The 18,058-nt window shown below is 38.4% G+C and overlaps 1 protein-coding gene across 1 annotated transcript in view; it reads left to right on the forward strand.

The window, feature by feature from the left end:
* The window catches only part of LOC149949791 (acyl-CoA synthetase short-chain family member 3, mitochondrial-like), an 81,920-nt gene continuing 63,862 nt past the window's right edge, over positions 1-18,058 (forward strand). The window contains exons 1-5 of the mRNA XM_090167920.1: positions 1-28; positions 1,240-1,301; positions 2,535-2,659; positions 10,948-11,092; positions 17,739-17,927. Coding sequence (XP_090024046.1) covers positions 1,290-1,301; positions 2,535-2,659; positions 10,948-11,092; positions 17,739-17,927 — 471 coding nt within the window. The 5' untranslated portion in view covers positions 1-28; positions 1,240-1,289. The remainder of the gene's footprint in view (positions 29-1,239; positions 1,302-2,534; positions 2,660-10,947; positions 11,093-17,738; positions 17,928-18,058) is intronic.

The following is an 18,058-nucleotide window of genomic DNA, read 5'->3' on the forward strand; positions in this document are numbered from 1 at the left end:
TTCAACTTTAGACCACGTCAAATCTGGGGTAAGATTTTATATTATTTATAAAAAGAGAGCTATTGAAAAATACCAAAAAATACTAAACGATAGGGAAACAATCATGTCTAAAAACCACGTGAATATATTTCACTACATTTAAGTATTTCCTGAAGTGTTTAAAGGAAATATCACCTCTGGTATTTTTGTCGCCCTCCAACGGTTTCGCCGTTGGCCGCTCCCTCCTATGGCTTTAGAGGTTTTGGCGCTACTTAGTGGTTTACTGGTTAGGTAATCCCAATAATTGTGGGGGTCTTCCATACAGATCGCTCTTGAGGTTGTATTCCCTTTAATTGACTACTAGTACAATCGAAATCATTCAATCATGCCAATTCAAAGACAATCAAATAACTATTTATTATTTAAATTAGTCGATTTGTAGTGGAGGAGTACTAACAGAGGCGAAATCTTTTCTAGGGGTTTGTGTCTTTTATCTTGACGTTAGATTTCTCCAGAAAGGTTCAAACTTTCGAAATACAGGAATTATTGTCCGCGCCCGCCTTTTCACGATTTATAAATTAATCAATAACGCCGATAAAAGTTTTTGAAGCCACGAAATTACGGTTTGGAGGCATTCATTTTATCTCAAGTTTCTCATTGATGCGCATGCGCTATGGGAAGTTCGTTTTGGGGGTCGTTCATAAAGAACGGAAGTAAGCGATAGTTTCTTGTTGGGTGATCCGTAAATAATCTTTTGTATTGAAGTAACATATTAAGATTGACAACTATGTTTGAATGAAGATAAAATTAATTTTCAAGTTTTAATAAATGGTCATATATTATAACAAAAACAGTTCTCCGAACTGAAAAAACTGTTTAGAGCTCTTACTGGTCATTTCTGAAATATGTTTTGGGTTGCATTAAGAAATTTAAATATGAAGTGAGATTTCTGACCAATTTGTGGGACGCCACGTACGCACTTTTGTGATATTTGAATTTCATACCAATTAAAGATTAAGAATACAAGCGCCATCTGTCTCCAAATATTTTATCTTCGACCTTGGAAACCTCTACAAGGCTTTGGATACTTTTGGCGTTTTTTTAGGGCACCGCGTGTTTGTTGTACAGATGCTACGTTATGCTAACTTGACTATTGTTAAATAAGTTGTGTGCTATGTTATGATATGGGTTTTGGCTATGCTATAATAATATTTAGTACTTTCGTTGTTTAATTTTATTGGTGCCAATTTTCTTTTACAGGGTGTTTTTTATCATACCAATATTCATTGATAAAACTGATTTTTCACTGGATGAATGACAAGGTGATTTAGGATCGTTGTTAATGCACAAGGTTGTTGAGAAAGTACCCTGATTATGTATCAAGTTATTGTACAGGGTGGTTGATATTTTTCTAAACATTTATCTTAGGTGGTTATAGTAGGCTTATCAAGTAAATGTACAGGGTGATTTAAATATTGTTCCTAATGAACAGGGGGATAGATAAAGCGTTGTAATTAATTTTTGTGGTAAAGTTACTCTTTGGTTGTTAAGGACCGGCTGATTGAATTACTGTACAGGGTGGTTGATAATTTGGTGAAATTTACACTTAGGTTGCTTTAGTCAAAGATAATTTAAACTCGTACCCTAGATTCAAAATCACTCTCTCGCGCGTTGCCGATAGCGTTTACCCACTTCCCGCCGGAACTCAGAAAAAATTCGCTCCATGGTTTGCGCCTTACCGCAACCACGGCCAACTTCGATCAAGCGCTGCCGCGCTATATCGCGGCAGCGCGTGATCGAAGTTGGCCGTGTCACAACCTATGGAGCCCGATTTTTCTGAGGTCACGTGCCGGAAAAGGGTAAACGCTTCGTAACAAAACCGTCAATGGGAAAGCTCTCAGTATTCGAATCTAGGGTACGAGTTTAAATTATCTTTGCTTTAGTGCACTTATCAATTTATTGTACAGGCCACGGGGTGATTGAAATATTTTCTTAATTAATGAACAGGATGATTAATAAAGTGTGGCCATCTTTGAGTTAAAATTAATCTTTGGTTGTTACTACTTAGTGGGTTAGTTACGTTAAACGCCAGGGTGATTGAATTAATATTTTTAATATAAAAATTCCTCTATAGTCCGTTTATTAAGTTAATGTACAAGATGATTAAAAATTGGTTCAAATTTAAATTTAATATTCAAAACATTTAATACATCGGGGGGATTGTGTGTACTCAAATGTTTATGACATATTGTTCTATAAAGTCTTTGGTGTTATTCTGTACTAGCACAATTTTGAGAAACGTAAATAAAACAATTATGTGTAGACAGGCACCTCCAAAATAGTTTGCTTTAAACAAAATACTTGATTTACCATAAAAATTACTTTTATAAGGTGGGACTCGCGACCAACCAAACCATTTGTAGTTTGTTAGACGTAACTAAAACAATTTCGGCGAATTGAAAACGATGCAATTTCTTCTTTCTTAGCGTCTTTTTTTTTGAAACCACGCCCTTATAAAAATGACTTCTAATGGAAAGACACCATCTGAAAATCAGATATCAATCGGATGCGAGTCGACTTCCGAGCAGGAAGAATTTTGGAGCCATATCGGAGAGAAATTAATTTGGAGCAAGAAATGGAAGAAAATATGTGACACATCAGACGCACCATTAACAAAATGGTAAATACTTCTGCATAAGAGTTGGGTTCGGTCTCTGGGTGCTTCAGGCCTATTTACTTCCGGCAGGAATCCATACCTCTACTTGGAATGCTTATCCTGCCATATCGCGTATGGTAAGATCACTCTGACGGCTTTGGCCCCGCCTACGAGATAAAAATCCCCTTTGCGGTCACTCCCCTCTCACGTTGTTGTTTGCTAAGTTAACATAGTGACGTCAAAAAAGCCGTCAGCCACCACGAGATGAAAATCGGCCGCGATAAGCATTCCCAGTAGAGGTATGGATTCCTGACACTGGTAATGTATATTGTGACTTACGCCTCGTTTATTCAAATATATATTAGTACAAGCTTGGATTAATGATATAAGCTTACGCTTAAACGTATATTATTAATCCAAGGTACAAGTACCCCACACGTATTTTTAGTGTTGTAAGTCGGAAAATTTCCCGCTCGGAAAATTTTCCGGAAAATTACCGAGGCCTTTTTTCCGGAAATTTTCCGTATTTTTCCGAAAAATATTAAAAACGTTTTCATTCCATGATTTTTCTAATATATTGTTTGCAAATTTAAATAAAGCGGAATTTTCACCTCATTTTTTCTAATCTAAAAGTAAAACTAAACCTATAGACTAGTTTAAACTGGTTGAAATGTAACACTATTAATGTTTTGTAGGATGTTTACTGATATTAGTCATTTTAAATCGATAAAAAGTTTAAAACATTAAAAACCCTTAAAAAGCAATTCGGAAAATTTTCCGGAAAATTTTCTGGAAATTTTTCCGCATTTTATTTTTCCGGAAAATTAACAACCCTACGTATTTTAGAACCCCGAGATACATCATAAAGCGTAATTGCCCAGAGTGACGTTAAACTAACGTCATATCCAAAACCATAAGCGCCTCTATCCGGGAAATTTTTTTAAACCAATGAACATTACGCCGATTGTACGCCTAGGTGCAAGGAAAGCGTATCAGGACCAAAAACTGTGTGGTCATGCTATTAAAACTTTAACACGAAGAAAATAATGAAATACCACACTCATGTGAAATGTAATTGTAAACTTGCGCTATGACAGTGCTTTATTGTTTTAATGTAGCTCTTACGTCACAGTCTCTTACTTTAACAAGTCTACGAGCGTGCGCTACAGTCGCGTGGAATATAGGTTTTTCTAGCACGCGTGGAAATTGCGCGTGTGATTAATATACTAACAAACAACATATATGTTTTTCTTTCTATTCATTTTAAAACAACTATTTGACATCGATTAGTTTGTATAGCCTTCGAGCTTAGAAAAGATAGCGCCCTCTACTTTAATATCTGTCAACTTAATGTGTGAAGAAATAGCAGACGATTTTTGATTATGAATGTTCTTTAACTTAAACGTTCAGCTTTTATATCCAGAGAATTTTGAATGAACAGACAGATTACAAACTCAGTCGGTAGGCGGCGATACTTCTGACCAAATTTTAAACTACGCACGAAGCTTATTCGCGACCGAAAGCCCGCCCTCTTTAGGTGACCTTAGGAAATTAGTTAGGTAGTGTATTAGTGGACGCTATTCGCCTTTGGAAGCTATAGTTGCGTAATGATTTTTTATGGAACACAATTATGCATATTAGATGACTTAGTGGCTATACACTCTTTTTAGTAACGTTTGCTGGGCGCCGCCATTATCGTACAGACAACCAACGAGCCAGCCCTCTACCGCAGAAATTTCATCCCCCCAAAACCCGTTTTCTCATCACCCTCCCCGTAGACCGTAAGGTAATGGCGGTCGATTGGGAAGGCGCGTTTAAGAGTCTATAGAAGTATGTATCTGTATAACATTTTTATAGTAAAAATTTCAATGAGACTTTGTTTCACAAGGAACATACAACCCAAAAATGCAAAACTCACCGCTGAGTTAACGTTGAGTCCGGATTCGTACTGTAGGCTATTTCGCGTTTCCGGTTTTGACGTCACATTGCCCGTCCGTTGGGAAACGAAGTAATCGGCTGTTAGAGCAGGTTTTTTCATTACTCAACGGTCACGTGACGTTGCAGCACAAAGGAGGCTAGCTGCAGACGATTTATGAAAAACAATTACATCCAGCGTTCAACAAGATCCTACGTCATGTTTAGCAACGGTCTCAACGAAAATATTTTTTCAGGTATTTCGTTGGGCGTTACTGAACGCAGCCAGAATTGGAAGTGACGCGATTTACGTCATATCCCGTGAACCAAATTTCATTAAGGAAAATGCTTTTATGGCATACTTATGAGGTATTATGCTACATATGCTATGATGGATGAAATAAAAGCTATACATAATTATTATACTACCTTTTAAATAAAAGTAATATTTCCGAGAGCCAGGACCTGAAAGGTACTTTTATATAGAGCTTGTTGAAATAATGGAAACGAGTGTTTCCTTTTAACCAGGTAGCTTTGTTTTGAAAAACACGGCGTTCTGTTTAGTCTTTTTACAGGTGAAAAGTTTCCATAATTTCAACAAGCACTATATAAACAGTAACTTTCAGGTCCTGGATCTCAGAAATAGTACTGCTTGGCGATTTCCTTGAACATGTTTTATTGAAGCGCCTATTTACGACTCACTGATTTAGGCAATTTTATAATTATAGCTAGATCATAGGCGCAACCTTGGTGGGCAAGCCATTCGTGACCGAAACAAGTCTAGGTGGCGTAACGGCACTATAGCTTCTCCGAGGTGGAGTTTATAATCTAGCGTCTGCTACAGACATATTAAAAAGTCATAAGAACGTTTTTTCTTAAATAATCTTCTCAATTATTATTATTATTCTAAAATGCAAGTATCATTATTTATAAAGTCAAATTTACGAATAACGATGAGGAAAAACTAATAGCGTCTGCTTTAGCCGCTCCCTATCTTGGTTTCAAGGGCGAACCAAAAGGGGCGTAGCGATAGTTTTCGGTCGCGAATAAACTTAGCTCTATATCATGGCATTTGTTTTTTCAAAATTACTTCAAATTGTAAGATTTGAATAATTATGTTACTTATGCAGTTACTAATGCAATTATCAATGGGGAAGTAAGCTGAAATGTTCGCCGCTACTGGCGTGACCAAGCTAAAGGTTCTCTAAACAGACAACACCTGATAATTCCTTTTTTAGCCTTGACGACACTATTGAGTTGGTTGTCCGAATAGATCGTTGGAAATAGACCTCTGGTAGAGGTACTGCCATCTATGAGTCGAACGAGTTTCGTTTAAGCCCCGTCTCTGACGCTCTTCTCCTTCAGAACTGCGATTGCCTCACTAAATCTTATAGGCTTCAGCCCTAGGAAATATAGCGCCATCTGCCTTAATATCAGTGAACTAAATATGTGAAGAAATAGCGGATGACTTTTGAATTTCAATGTTTTTCCGTTGAAACTTTCAGCTGTTGCGCAGAGATAGTTTTGAACGAGCAAACCACTTTCATATATTCAATTTAAAACTCGGTCGGTAGGCGGCGATACTTGTGAGCAAATATTAAATTACGCACGAAGCTTATAATGGCCTGGACCACAATGCTATCGAATTGTATCCTACCACCATATCTCTTCTGAAGACTTCTGGTGGTGTGTATTTATCGCTCGGGCTCTTATAAAGACCAGCCTGACCTCCTTGACATGTAACCAATATTGTGGTACCTATTGTACGGTTCATAGTATTTTCAAAATCATTCTGTTGAGGGCTTAGGTCTATTTCGCGAGATTTGTATTTAGGCCTATTTTACGTGAGATGTTTATTTTTGGCGACGCCCTGCCTGGCGTACAGTTCTCTGGTGTTCGTTCGTCCTTTTGTCGAAATCCTTTTCGATTGACATGTTGTACGAGGGACCTTGAAAGCCAGTATAGTTTGTACCTAGTTCTTAAGCCTACATTATTTGTGTATTTCCAACGTATAAATACTTTGAAGGGTTTTACCTATTTCACAATGTGCGAGACTGTTTATTTGTTCGGTGCGCGCCAAGTCACCAAAAGAACTTAAAGTGGTCAGGGGAGATCGAGACCTGATCGTCAAGCCAGCGGCCACGAGAACATGGTCCATCAATATTTTCAACTCTTCGATTGATATTGTTGCTAGACAAGTTTTTAGCGCGAGATTGCGTGTTTGGTGGTTGTCACCATTTAATTATTTCGATCGAATGTAATTTGCTAAATGCAATTACACAAATAAAAAAATAAGAGTGTGATTTGTGAACGTGCCGAGAATAAATCTTTCCAGAACAACGTGATCAAGCATGTAAAAGACTTGGAGTTCTCGATAGCCGCTTTCCGCGATCAAGATAAACATTCTGCCATACCCAAAATCTTGACCAGTGAGTGCGTGATATAGTAACCTCAATGGACACCACCCGCAATAGTCAATTATATGAAAAAATTATCGACTCTATGCAGTCACTCTCCTCGGTTGCGGGTGACCAAAGCAGACTGTTTAACGCCATGCTCTACAACTTTCCTGACGCTGCGGATGCCCCAGATGACAATGCGGCTGTCCAAGCTCTCCTCCTAAAGGTCGGCATTGCTCATGAACCCATGCTTTTGGTGAAGATCCACCGTTTTCGCTCCTCACGGTTTTCTGCCCCTCCCACGCGTGTGTCTCCCATCAAGCTTGAATTTCCCACGCTGGAACTCAAACATGACTTTCTCTCTGGTATAAAATCCCTTAAAGCCAGGGATACTTCGGTCACATTCTCATGTTTGATTGACCGCTCTCCTGTCCGACGACTTGCCCACCGCCTGGCGGTCGCAGAACTGAGGACGCGTCTGAAAGATGGTGAAAAAGATTTGTGTCCGTATTGGGAAAGTTATCAGTCGGGCTCTCTTGGTTAAACCCACAACTGCTCCCTCCTCGATTCCCAAAAACTAGATGTGATACAGGATATGCATCCCGTCTCCTTCCCCATTGTCAATAATTTATTCACTGTAAATAATGTATATACTGGAATCCCTTTTTCTTATCAAAACCGGGCTACTACCATCGTTGGTACCTCAACCGTTAGTGAATCTGCCACTCTGCTCTTTCCCTTAATCCATTGGCTGAACCCTTCCTTCCTCTACATGGTGGACTTCCCCCAACTGTCCCGAGGGCTCGTACTTCTACTGTGCCCTCCACCAGTGTTGTAACATTGCCAGTCACTGCCTGCTCCTCAGTGCTCCTCTCTAATGCTAATGGACTCACTTCGCCCTACAAATTTAATTAACTCATCACTCTTGCACAGTCGCACGATCCAGTCTGTATTGCCATCACCGAAACTCACCGGACTGACAACCATTTGGATAGTGAGCATGCAATATTTAATTACTCGTTATTCCGGTCTGACAGGGGGTACAGCCCCTAGGGTGGTGTTGCTTTTTATGTTGTTAACTCCCTATCATCGAGTCTCGTCACTTTTACTGATATTAACTTGCAACTATTTAACCCCAGTTCTGAGGGCCTCGATATTCTAATGGTCTCAATTTCCCACACTGCCTCACCGTCTCTTATAACCCTATTTGTTGTTGTTTATAGATCCAATAATCCATAATATTTTAAACATGAGCTGCTGACCACTCGTATCTCTCGTGTTGTCCTCTACTGTACAAGACAGGGTTATCGCTTGGTCATTGTCGGCGACTTTAATTACCCCCGTATTGATTGGGTTTCCCAACTGTCGACCCCCTTGGCCTGTCAACCCACCAAAGCCTTCTTAGACTGCATTACCGACAACGGTCTTTACAAGCTTATTGACTTCCCCACTCGTAATGGTGGCCTCTACCAGGCAGACAATGTTCTCGACCTGATCCTGTCTTCCGAACAAAACCTTATTTCCTCCCCAGAAATGCTTGCAGCCCTGGGGCGTAGTGACCATGCTACACTCGTTTAAAATTCAACTACATGGTGCTCGCCTCCCTTTTGTTCCGCGACCTAACATTTTCAAGGGGGACTATGAAGCCTTTACCGAATACCTTTCTAAGGTTGACTGGTCACTGGCCCTTTCTGCTCCCAGCATTTCTGAAGCGTGGTCAGCAATGCTCCAGATACTACACACTGGTATTGAACTCAGTGTCCCGTTGCGTAAACCGCCATCTACCCCTAAGCCCGACTCACATACTATTCGTAGTTGGGCATTCAAAAATTCCGCGTGGACTAAACTCATGTTAGCTAAAAAGCGATCTATCCCCTTACCAGCTCTGTCCTCGGTCCACGAACGTTTTCGCCGGGCTAGAAACGCCCACACTAATCACTGCCGGAACGTTCGGCGTAAATTTGAGCAGACCTTGACTTCCAATATCAAGAATGACCCGAAGCCTTTTTGGTCTCACATTTACGGGTTCCGTTCAACTAGAGTGGGTATCACCGAACTTAAGCGGCCTTATGGAACTTTCACTACCACCACTGGGGAAGCTGCATCCCTCCTGAACGATTTCTTTGCTAGTACTGTCAGCACCCCGGGCCCTGGTATCTTACCTGCATGCCATATGACCACAGCTGACCTTCCACCCCTACCTGCTTCACAAGCGAGGCTAACTCGATTCTCCTGTGAACCTTGGGACTTCTTCAGACTCCTCACTACTTCAAAAGTTACTAAGTCGCCTGGTCCGGATGGCCTTCACCCTTTCTTACTAAAATCGCTTGTGGGTGTTCTTGCCTTTCCCGTTTACCTAATAATATCTCGCTCTTTCTCCCATTGTGAACTACCACCCTCCTGGAAAAAAACGAACATCACAAGTCCGGCTTAATCATACCCCCAAATTGAGTGAACGCCTTGTATACGATCAGGTTGCTAATCACTTGGCTAAAATCAACTTCTTCTCTCGGCGCCAGCACGGTTTTCTGCCCAAGCGGTCATGTCTTACCAATCTCCTGGAGACCACTAACTTGTGGTCTATGTGGCTCGATGAGGGTTTTAGCGTAGATGTTATCTACTTAGATAACTGGCTTGGTTAGTGGATTACTTAAGTGGCCGGCGGTAACGGGTTGTCCTTAATGGGGTATCATCTGAATGGCGTGATGTGGGTAAAGGGGTTCCCCAACGCTCAGTCCTGGGTCCCCTACTCTTCAATGTCATCATTAATTCTCTGCCCGATGCAATTACCATTGCTCTCATACACCTTTTTGCGGACGACTCCAAGTTCTTCCATAAACTTCGGGACGTGTCCCACTGTAAGGAGCTCCAGGCTGATTTGGACAGGGCTTACCACTGGGCAAAATCACGTGGACTAGCCTTCAATGAAACTAAATGCTCTGTCCTCCACCTATGGCAAAAGAACCCCCACTTTGTTTACCATATCAATGGCACACCCCTTACTACCACTCTGTCTGAACGGGACCTAGGTGTTCAAGTTGACCCCTCATTGAAATTTTCCATCCACTCTAACAAGGTTGCCAAACGTGTCCGAGCTGTGGCAAGACTGGTCCGCCGTAATTTGCGCTTCCGCTCACCTGTGTTGGTCAAATCCCTTTACAGCTCCCTAGCACTTCCCATTTTCGATTATTGTTCTCCAGTATGGTCTCCATAAGTAACCAAACTGAAATAATACTAGTTATCAGTACGAACGAGCAACGGGTAAGCCCGCTAAGGCTGTGCAATATCTCCGTGGTATTGCTTAGTCGTTCCTAAGGTACTGCAGAACTAAATCAGTAAACTTATTAGTAATTGTCAATTTTAACTTTAAAATTAATACCTAAAATCAAATCAGCTAATAGCCTATGCTAGGGTTCAGACTCTAAAGGTTACGCGTAATCTTATTAGTACTGTCAAAGGTACTGGCTTGTACACCGATTACGCGGAGTCACTAGCCCCTCGGGTTTAGATTTATTCAGTGGCGTAGCAGGGCCCTCGGCGCGGCACGGGGGGGGGGCACTAAACATAAAAAAATAAAAAGGGGGCCCCACAGATATTTTGGCGGTGGGCTTCTGAGTTCTCAGCTACGCCACTGGCTTTATTTCCCCCTTTAGAGTATGGAATTTTCTACATTTTCACGTAATTCAGCTGCAATATAGTTCATAGGTGGTTTTTATGAACCTGAGCCTGCCGATGCCTCTGCCCAAAACGCCGACCGACTCAATTGATTTTCTTAACTCAGACTACACTGCTCTTAATGGCCGGGTATCTCTCCTGACTATACCTGGTGGAGAAATTTCCAGTCTAAAACTGCCTCCGAATGCGGGTCCTTTATGACGGACGACGCGTTTTACTTTAACGAAAAACGCTGGCTGTCTGCTTAGAATGGACCGCTAACTCGGTCACGCCACTAGCGGCGAAAGTTTCTGCTTTCATACTAATTTCGTCAAATATCGGCAGGTATTCCGGTGGAGAATTAAATATGTGCTACAACGCTGTTGACAGACACGTCATTGATGGATTTGGAGAGCACGAAGTCATCTATTTCGATAGTCCCGTCACTAACACGAAAAAGAGGTTCACGTACAACGAAATCTTTCGTCAAGTTCGTTCTATTCATTTCAAATAATTTGATAAATCTATTATCATAAGCCTATAATACCATTTAATAAGTAGGATACTTTCTATGCTTCACAAGCAATGGTTTTTACGGAGCTTAACTTCTTTAGCTAATATAATATAATATAGAACTCCATACCCCAGAATCGAATTCTGAGAGCTTTCTGATTAAGGGTTTTGTAAAGAAGCGTTTACCCACTTCCGGTGCGTGACCTGCGAAAAATCCACATCTAATAACGGCCAACTTTGATGACGGGCTGTTCGCGCGGCAGCCCGTCATCAAAGTTAGCCGTGTTCTTATCTACCGGGTGTTTTAAATTGATCGATACAAGATTTTTTCGCTAAAACTATGTGTTGTAGAAGAACGAAATTTTAAGGGGGTATTCGATGACTAGAAATCGTTTTTAAATTTTAATTTTCACGAAAATCGGGGCTTTTTGCACGGTTTTGAAAAAAAATTATTTTTCACCGGTAGCCTGCAGACAAAACGTTTCAATCAGACTCTAAAAGTTTAGAATTAAGTTGGTTTGGTTAAAATCCGCTTATTTTTCATTGAAATACGAGATCATAAAAAAAGTTGGTTGTAGGAGGCAATAGCTTTAAATTGAATTTAATAAATTCAATTTATTTTAATCGAAAATTGGCAAAATGTTGGTCTTTTATGAAGCCTCACATGAAAAAATTCAGAACTGTTAAGTCCAGGGATCTAGGAAGCCAACGAACGGGTCCATTCCTTCCCATCCATCGATTTGGGAATTCATTGTTCAGGTACTCCCATAGAAATCTCATAGGTAACTAGAATGCTGCCGTGTAACTGGCAAATGGGCCAAACGCCGTGGCAGACGATTGCCAGATCTCAACCAATCAGAGCTCAAAGAGTGGTTCTGCCAAGAATTTAATGTCACCAGAGAGAATGACGTCTCCTATCTCCCGCTATAGTAGCGGATCCAAGGAGGATTATTATCCTCCTTGGTGGAACCACTCTACGGCCTCTCATTGGCTGAAGGTTCAAGGCGAACTGGCGTCAAGCTCGGCCGTAGGCGGCAGCATTCTAGTTACCTATGAGATTTCTATGGGTACTCCACGACATCACGGTGCTGGTGAGCTGGCGCTCCGTCATGCTGAAACCAAAGACGCCTGAAATCGTGCAGGGGAAGATCATTCAAATCCAATGCATCCGCTACCTCGTTTTGAAGTAATTATGTCTATTAAGACGAGCCAGTACAAAAAAATTGACAAATAAGTCCACATATTGACGCGAAACTACTGCTGATAGTGATAGGGGTATCCCTAGTGAGGATTCTCGTTTCCATCACATATGATTGTTTCGGTGGTTAAATGGGTCATCCCTTGAGAAAGGTTCACGGTAATAGTTAGTGTAGGGAGCTGTTGTCTCGCGTGGCATGAATGGCTAGCCACCACCCTCCTACGCATTGTAACCCGGCCACATAAGGGCCCAGTGCAGAGACGTTTTTAAGAATCGCCAAATTGCGATTCATCGCCAAATTAACAGAAAGGGGGCGTGGTTTCGGAAAATCGCGAGATTCGCGCCAAATCGGTGTGCAGAGACATCGCGATAGCAAAATAAACAGGAATACGTTCTGTTTATTTGGCGAGTGGTCTACGGCAATCGCTAGTCGCCCCGAAGCTCGCTAAAACAATGGCGGATTGCGGTACGCAAAGAGCTCGGGAAATAAATTGAGAAGTAAACGCTTTTTACCTACTTTAATAAGATAAATAATACAACACGGTAGGTCAGAATCTTTTAAATTATTAAAATTTGAGTTTCTAGCTCATTATCGCTTTCCGAAAAATGTTTTTGTCAAATTATTGTCAGTGCCAAGGCCTAACCACAATCATGATTTACGAAAGATAAGCCAGCCACTCTTAGCAATTTTACAGGTAAGAATAAATTATATTAGAGAATTTTATACATTACTACTTTGGGTGTATTCTAAGCCTTCGTTTATTTATAGATCCTTATTTGCTGGTAGTGTATGCAGTGGGTTTTAACTAATGAGTCAGTAATGACATGGTGAATTAGTTCAGTGTATCAAAGATCTTTAACTATCAACCAGCGTTTATACCAATTCATCTACCAAGAAGAAACCTTTCCTCAGGTAGACTAGGAGTTGCGATAAAAGATGTATTGGAATTTCAAGTTTATTTGGCATGCATCAAGAGCTTACCGAGCCAATTTGATGTATTACCCGAGGGGTCGGACACTTGCCATTATTTTGTACAGGATTTTGTAGAGATTTTGGCGATTTTATCATTACATTTTGAAGTGATTTTGGGATTTCAGTGTTAATTTACCATAGAGCGAGTTAAAAGATTTTGCAATTTTAGACAAAGTACGAGATTTTGGTAAATGTCTGACCCCTCGGCATTACCTTAAAAGCGTTTGTCAGTTAATTCTACACGCTTATATCATGTGTTACAATTTATACCTGGACTAGGCTATGTAAATGCCAGGTAATTAAGTAGAATAACAACTTATATCTAAAAGCAGGACCATTGTTTTACGTGTGACCAATATAGGATATTTCGCTAGAAATTGCTTTAGACAATTACCAATTTTTGTACACTCGTGAAATTACTGCTTTTTATTTATAGATGTTTGTTATAACTAGATTTATTTTAATTGCTATCAGCTAAGTTTTGAAATAAATATTTTCCCAAAAACCATATGATATGGCTCATTTTCTAACAGAGAATTCTTTTCGGAAAATGTTGACTTATAATAGTAATTAATCTTATTTTCATTCGTTATTTTATTGGTGTACCAACCACATTATAAAAATATATTTTAAAATGACATAACCATTAAACTGTGTAGTATATAATACTAATAATAAATAATAAGAGTAAGAAAATTATATAATCAGAAGGAACCAATTTTCATGCACTATTTTATAGCTTAAAAAAATTTTGGATAACCTCTCATTCTTCAGAAACTGATTTGCTTTCCCTTCGTGGCTATATTATATAAATATATTTTATTAAAATAACGGATTTAACTATAAAAATTATAAAACCTAATAATATAATTAGAGTAAGAATATTATTAAATAAAAGAGCCATCATTTCATCGTCAAAATGCAAGCCAACCATAACCACGTGATAGCTTTTTGCGTCAAAAATCGAGCTCTCCTATTGGTCCGTGACTTGGGTAAAAAAAATCGTAAAAATAACAGCGTCGCCGATTAACAGGAATCGCTAAAACGTCTCTGCACCGCGATTTCGATTGCGATGATCGCAAAATAAACAGCTCGCTAAATCTGAATCGCAAAATTGCGATCCTGTTAAAATGAACAGGAATCGCAAATCGTCTCTGCACCAGGCCCTTAATTAATGGCTTTAAAAGTCGCTTGATGACTTAGGCCTAAGGTGGTGCCTTGGGTATTAGAATAGCTGATTATTATTATAATAATAATAATTATTATTATTATTAGTATTATCGGACATTAGCAAAAGACGCTGAGAATCCCGGTCTTCGTCAGAAATGATGTTAAGCCAGTTGCAGAATTCGTATCGGCGCTGCATGTCTCCATTGTTTAGTGCTTGATGGAGAGTAAGAATGATAATGGCGACTGTTTAGAACGCTCCAGGCGTAGCTATTTACGACACCTAGGTCATTGCTCGCTACTTTGACACTCGATCGAGGATATGCAAGGTAGTACGCAAGGATAATGTCTTCCAAGTCAAAGTTGTTTCGGCCTTGTCCACGGAATCCGCTAGGCTAATACCCAAGGCACCACCTTAGGCCCAAGTCATCTAGCGACTTATAATGCCTTTAAACAGGTGGCCGGGTTACAATGCGTAGGAGGGTGGTGGCAAGCCCTTCACGCCACGCGAGCCAACAGCTCCCTACACTAACTATTACCGTTAACATCTACAAGTTGCCAAGTCCCTTATGACTCTAAGAACTGTTGTGTGACTACGGCTAGAATTGGGAAAACGATTTCAAAATAACTGGTTTACTGTACGGGCGTTCCGATTTCCTACACTGAGAAATAGCTCAAGCATATGGGTGCGCTGTTCCATATTATAACGAGGCATACTTATCTTGAATTTATAATTTCGATTAATGAGTTAATTTCGTTGTGGTACAGCTTTAAATACTAAATGGCAACTTTTTTAAGAGTAAACATAAGTTAAAAAAACCGATGACTTTAGGTCTACGCTTATTCTTCATTTCATTTAAAAATGTCAAATGTTTTTTGGAAATTCTTAGTGGTTAATTCCAACAAATATATTTTGCCAAATTTCGATGAAAATAAATGGTATTAAAAGCTATTGCCTCCTACTACCAACTTGTTTTTTCATGACCTCATATATCAGTGAAACATAGGTGGATTTTAACCAAACCAAGTTTATTCTAACCTTTCACTTTCTCGTTGAAACGTTTTGTATGCAACCTACCGGCAAAATATAATTTTTATCCAAAACCATGAAACATTCGCTGATTTTCGTGAAAATTAATATTTAAAGCGATTACTAGTCATCGAATACCCCCTGAAAATATCGTACTTCTAAAATACATAGTTTTTGCGAAAATCGTTTGTATCAACAATTTCAAACACCCTGTATAGTTGGTGCCCATGGTAACTTTGGAGCTAATATTTTCGGATATCCGGCAGGAAGTGGGTCAACGCTATTGACTACGCGCCAGGCAGTTATTTCGAATCTAGCGAGATTTGTTGAAATTAAGCCTTTGCTTGCTCTCACATCTCGCTAGGGGGAGATTTTTTCCCTTGATGACGTCGCTATTGGATCAGTTCTTAGTAATGTTTCCCGAAGAGAAACACTTTTAAAACAATAGTAGAGACCTAATGGCTAATATCATAAGTAACGTATTGACGTAAGTATGCCAATTCCAATTATTCAATCAGATTTTTCATTGATAGTCTGTTTAGTCAATGAAAGCATAAATCATAACGCGGCTAAGGACCGACAACTCTCCGCTAGTCGTTATTAGTCTTTGGAGCTTTCAGGTAACGGATCAACCAAGGCTTAATGAAATTGAAGCACTTTCAAAAGTACAAATAGTCCTTACTTGTTAGAATTGGAACATAAAATTGCCTAAATTATTAACACTCGGTTCAATAAAAAAAGTAGTTATTTTCGAATTTTTGAGCTAAACGAGTTTTCGATCGTATTTATCACCATCACACTAACCTGACAGTAAGGAGTTTTTTGATTCCGAAACTTCCGATGACGCTCTGCTACAAACTATCATGAATGGAAATGTTTCAGTGTCATACTTATGTGTACATTGTTATTTATACTAATATCAAATCAGAAAATTCTACTAATAATCAATCAGAAAATTCTATTAATAATCAATCAGAAAATTCTACTAATATCAAATCAGAAAATACTACTAATATCAAATCAGAAAATTCTACTAATATCAAATCAGAAAATTCTACTAATATCAAATCAGAAAATTATTTACTAATATCAAATCAGAAAAATCTACTAATATCATATCAGAAAATTCTACTAATATCATATCAGAAAATTCTACTAATATCAAATCCGAAAATTCTACTAATATCAAATCCGAAAATTCTACTAATATCAAATCAGAAAATACTACTAATATCAAATCAGAAAATTCTACTAATATCAAATCAGAAAATTCTACTAATATCAAATCAGAAAATTATTTACTAATATCAAATCAGAAAATTTTATTAATAAAAAATCAGAAAAATCTACTAATATCATATCAGAAAATTCTACTAATAATCAATCAGAAAATTCTACTAATATCAAATCAGAAAATACTACTAATATCAAATCAGAAAATACTACTAATATCAAATCAGAAAATTCTACTAATATCAAATCAGAAAATTCTACTAATATCAAATCAGAAAATTATTTACTAATATCAAATCAGAAAATTCTACTAATATCAAATCCGAAAATTCTACTAATATCAAATCAGAAAATACTACTAATATCAAATCAGAAAATTCTACTAATATCAAATCAGAAAATTCTACTAATATCAAATCAGAAAATTATTTACTAATATCAAATCAGAAAATTTTATTAATAAAAAATCAGAAAAATATACTAATATCATATCAGAAAATTCTACTAATAATCAATCAGAAAATTCTACTAATATCAAATCAGAAAATACTACTAATATCAAATCAGAAAATACTACTAATATCAAATCAGAAAATTCTACTAATATCAAATCAGAAAATTCTACTAATATCAAATCAGAAAATTATTTACTAATATCAAATCAGAAAATTTTATTAATAAAAAATCAGAAAAATCTACTAATATCATATCAGAAAATTCTACTAATATCAAATCCGAAAATTCTACTAATATCATATATCAGAAAATTCTTCTAATAGCATATCAGAAAATTCTTCTAATATCATATCAGAAAATTCTTCTAATATCATATCAGAAAATTCTTCTAATATCAAATCAGCAAATTCTACTAATATCATATTAGAAAATTCTTCTAATATCAAATCAGCAAATTCTACTAATATCAAATCAGCAAATTCTACTAATATCAAATCAGCAAATTCTACTAATATCAAATCAGCAAATGCTGCTAATACAAATTAGCAAATAATTACTTTTAATAGGTGAGCCGCTTGGGTACCGTTTTGAAAAGCTTCGACGTGGACAAGGGCGACACAGTGCTGATCTACATGCCGATGATAGTCGAAGGAGTATTTGCCATGTTAGCGAGCTGCCGCGTAGGGGCTTTGCATTGCGCCATGCCCAGCGGACTGCCCGCCCAAGACTTACATTCACGCATAGACCACTGTAAGGTAACGTATCCGCTCTGCACTTAAAACTACAATAGGTGGATGCTTTTCTAAAACCAACCTTTTACTCTAAATCAAACTATTCGCTTGTTCTGGTGGAGAGAATTGGCACTACACTTTTTACTCTTCCTCAA

Source organism: Leiobunum rupestre, chromosome 3 (assembly GCF_980474605.1).
Source record: "Leiobunum rupestre chromosome 3, qqLeiRupe1.1.hap1, whole genome shotgun sequence".
In the NCBI taxonomy this organism is placed as follows: domain Eukaryota; kingdom Metazoa; phylum Arthropoda; class Arachnida; order Opiliones; family Sclerosomatidae; genus Leiobunum; species Leiobunum rupestre.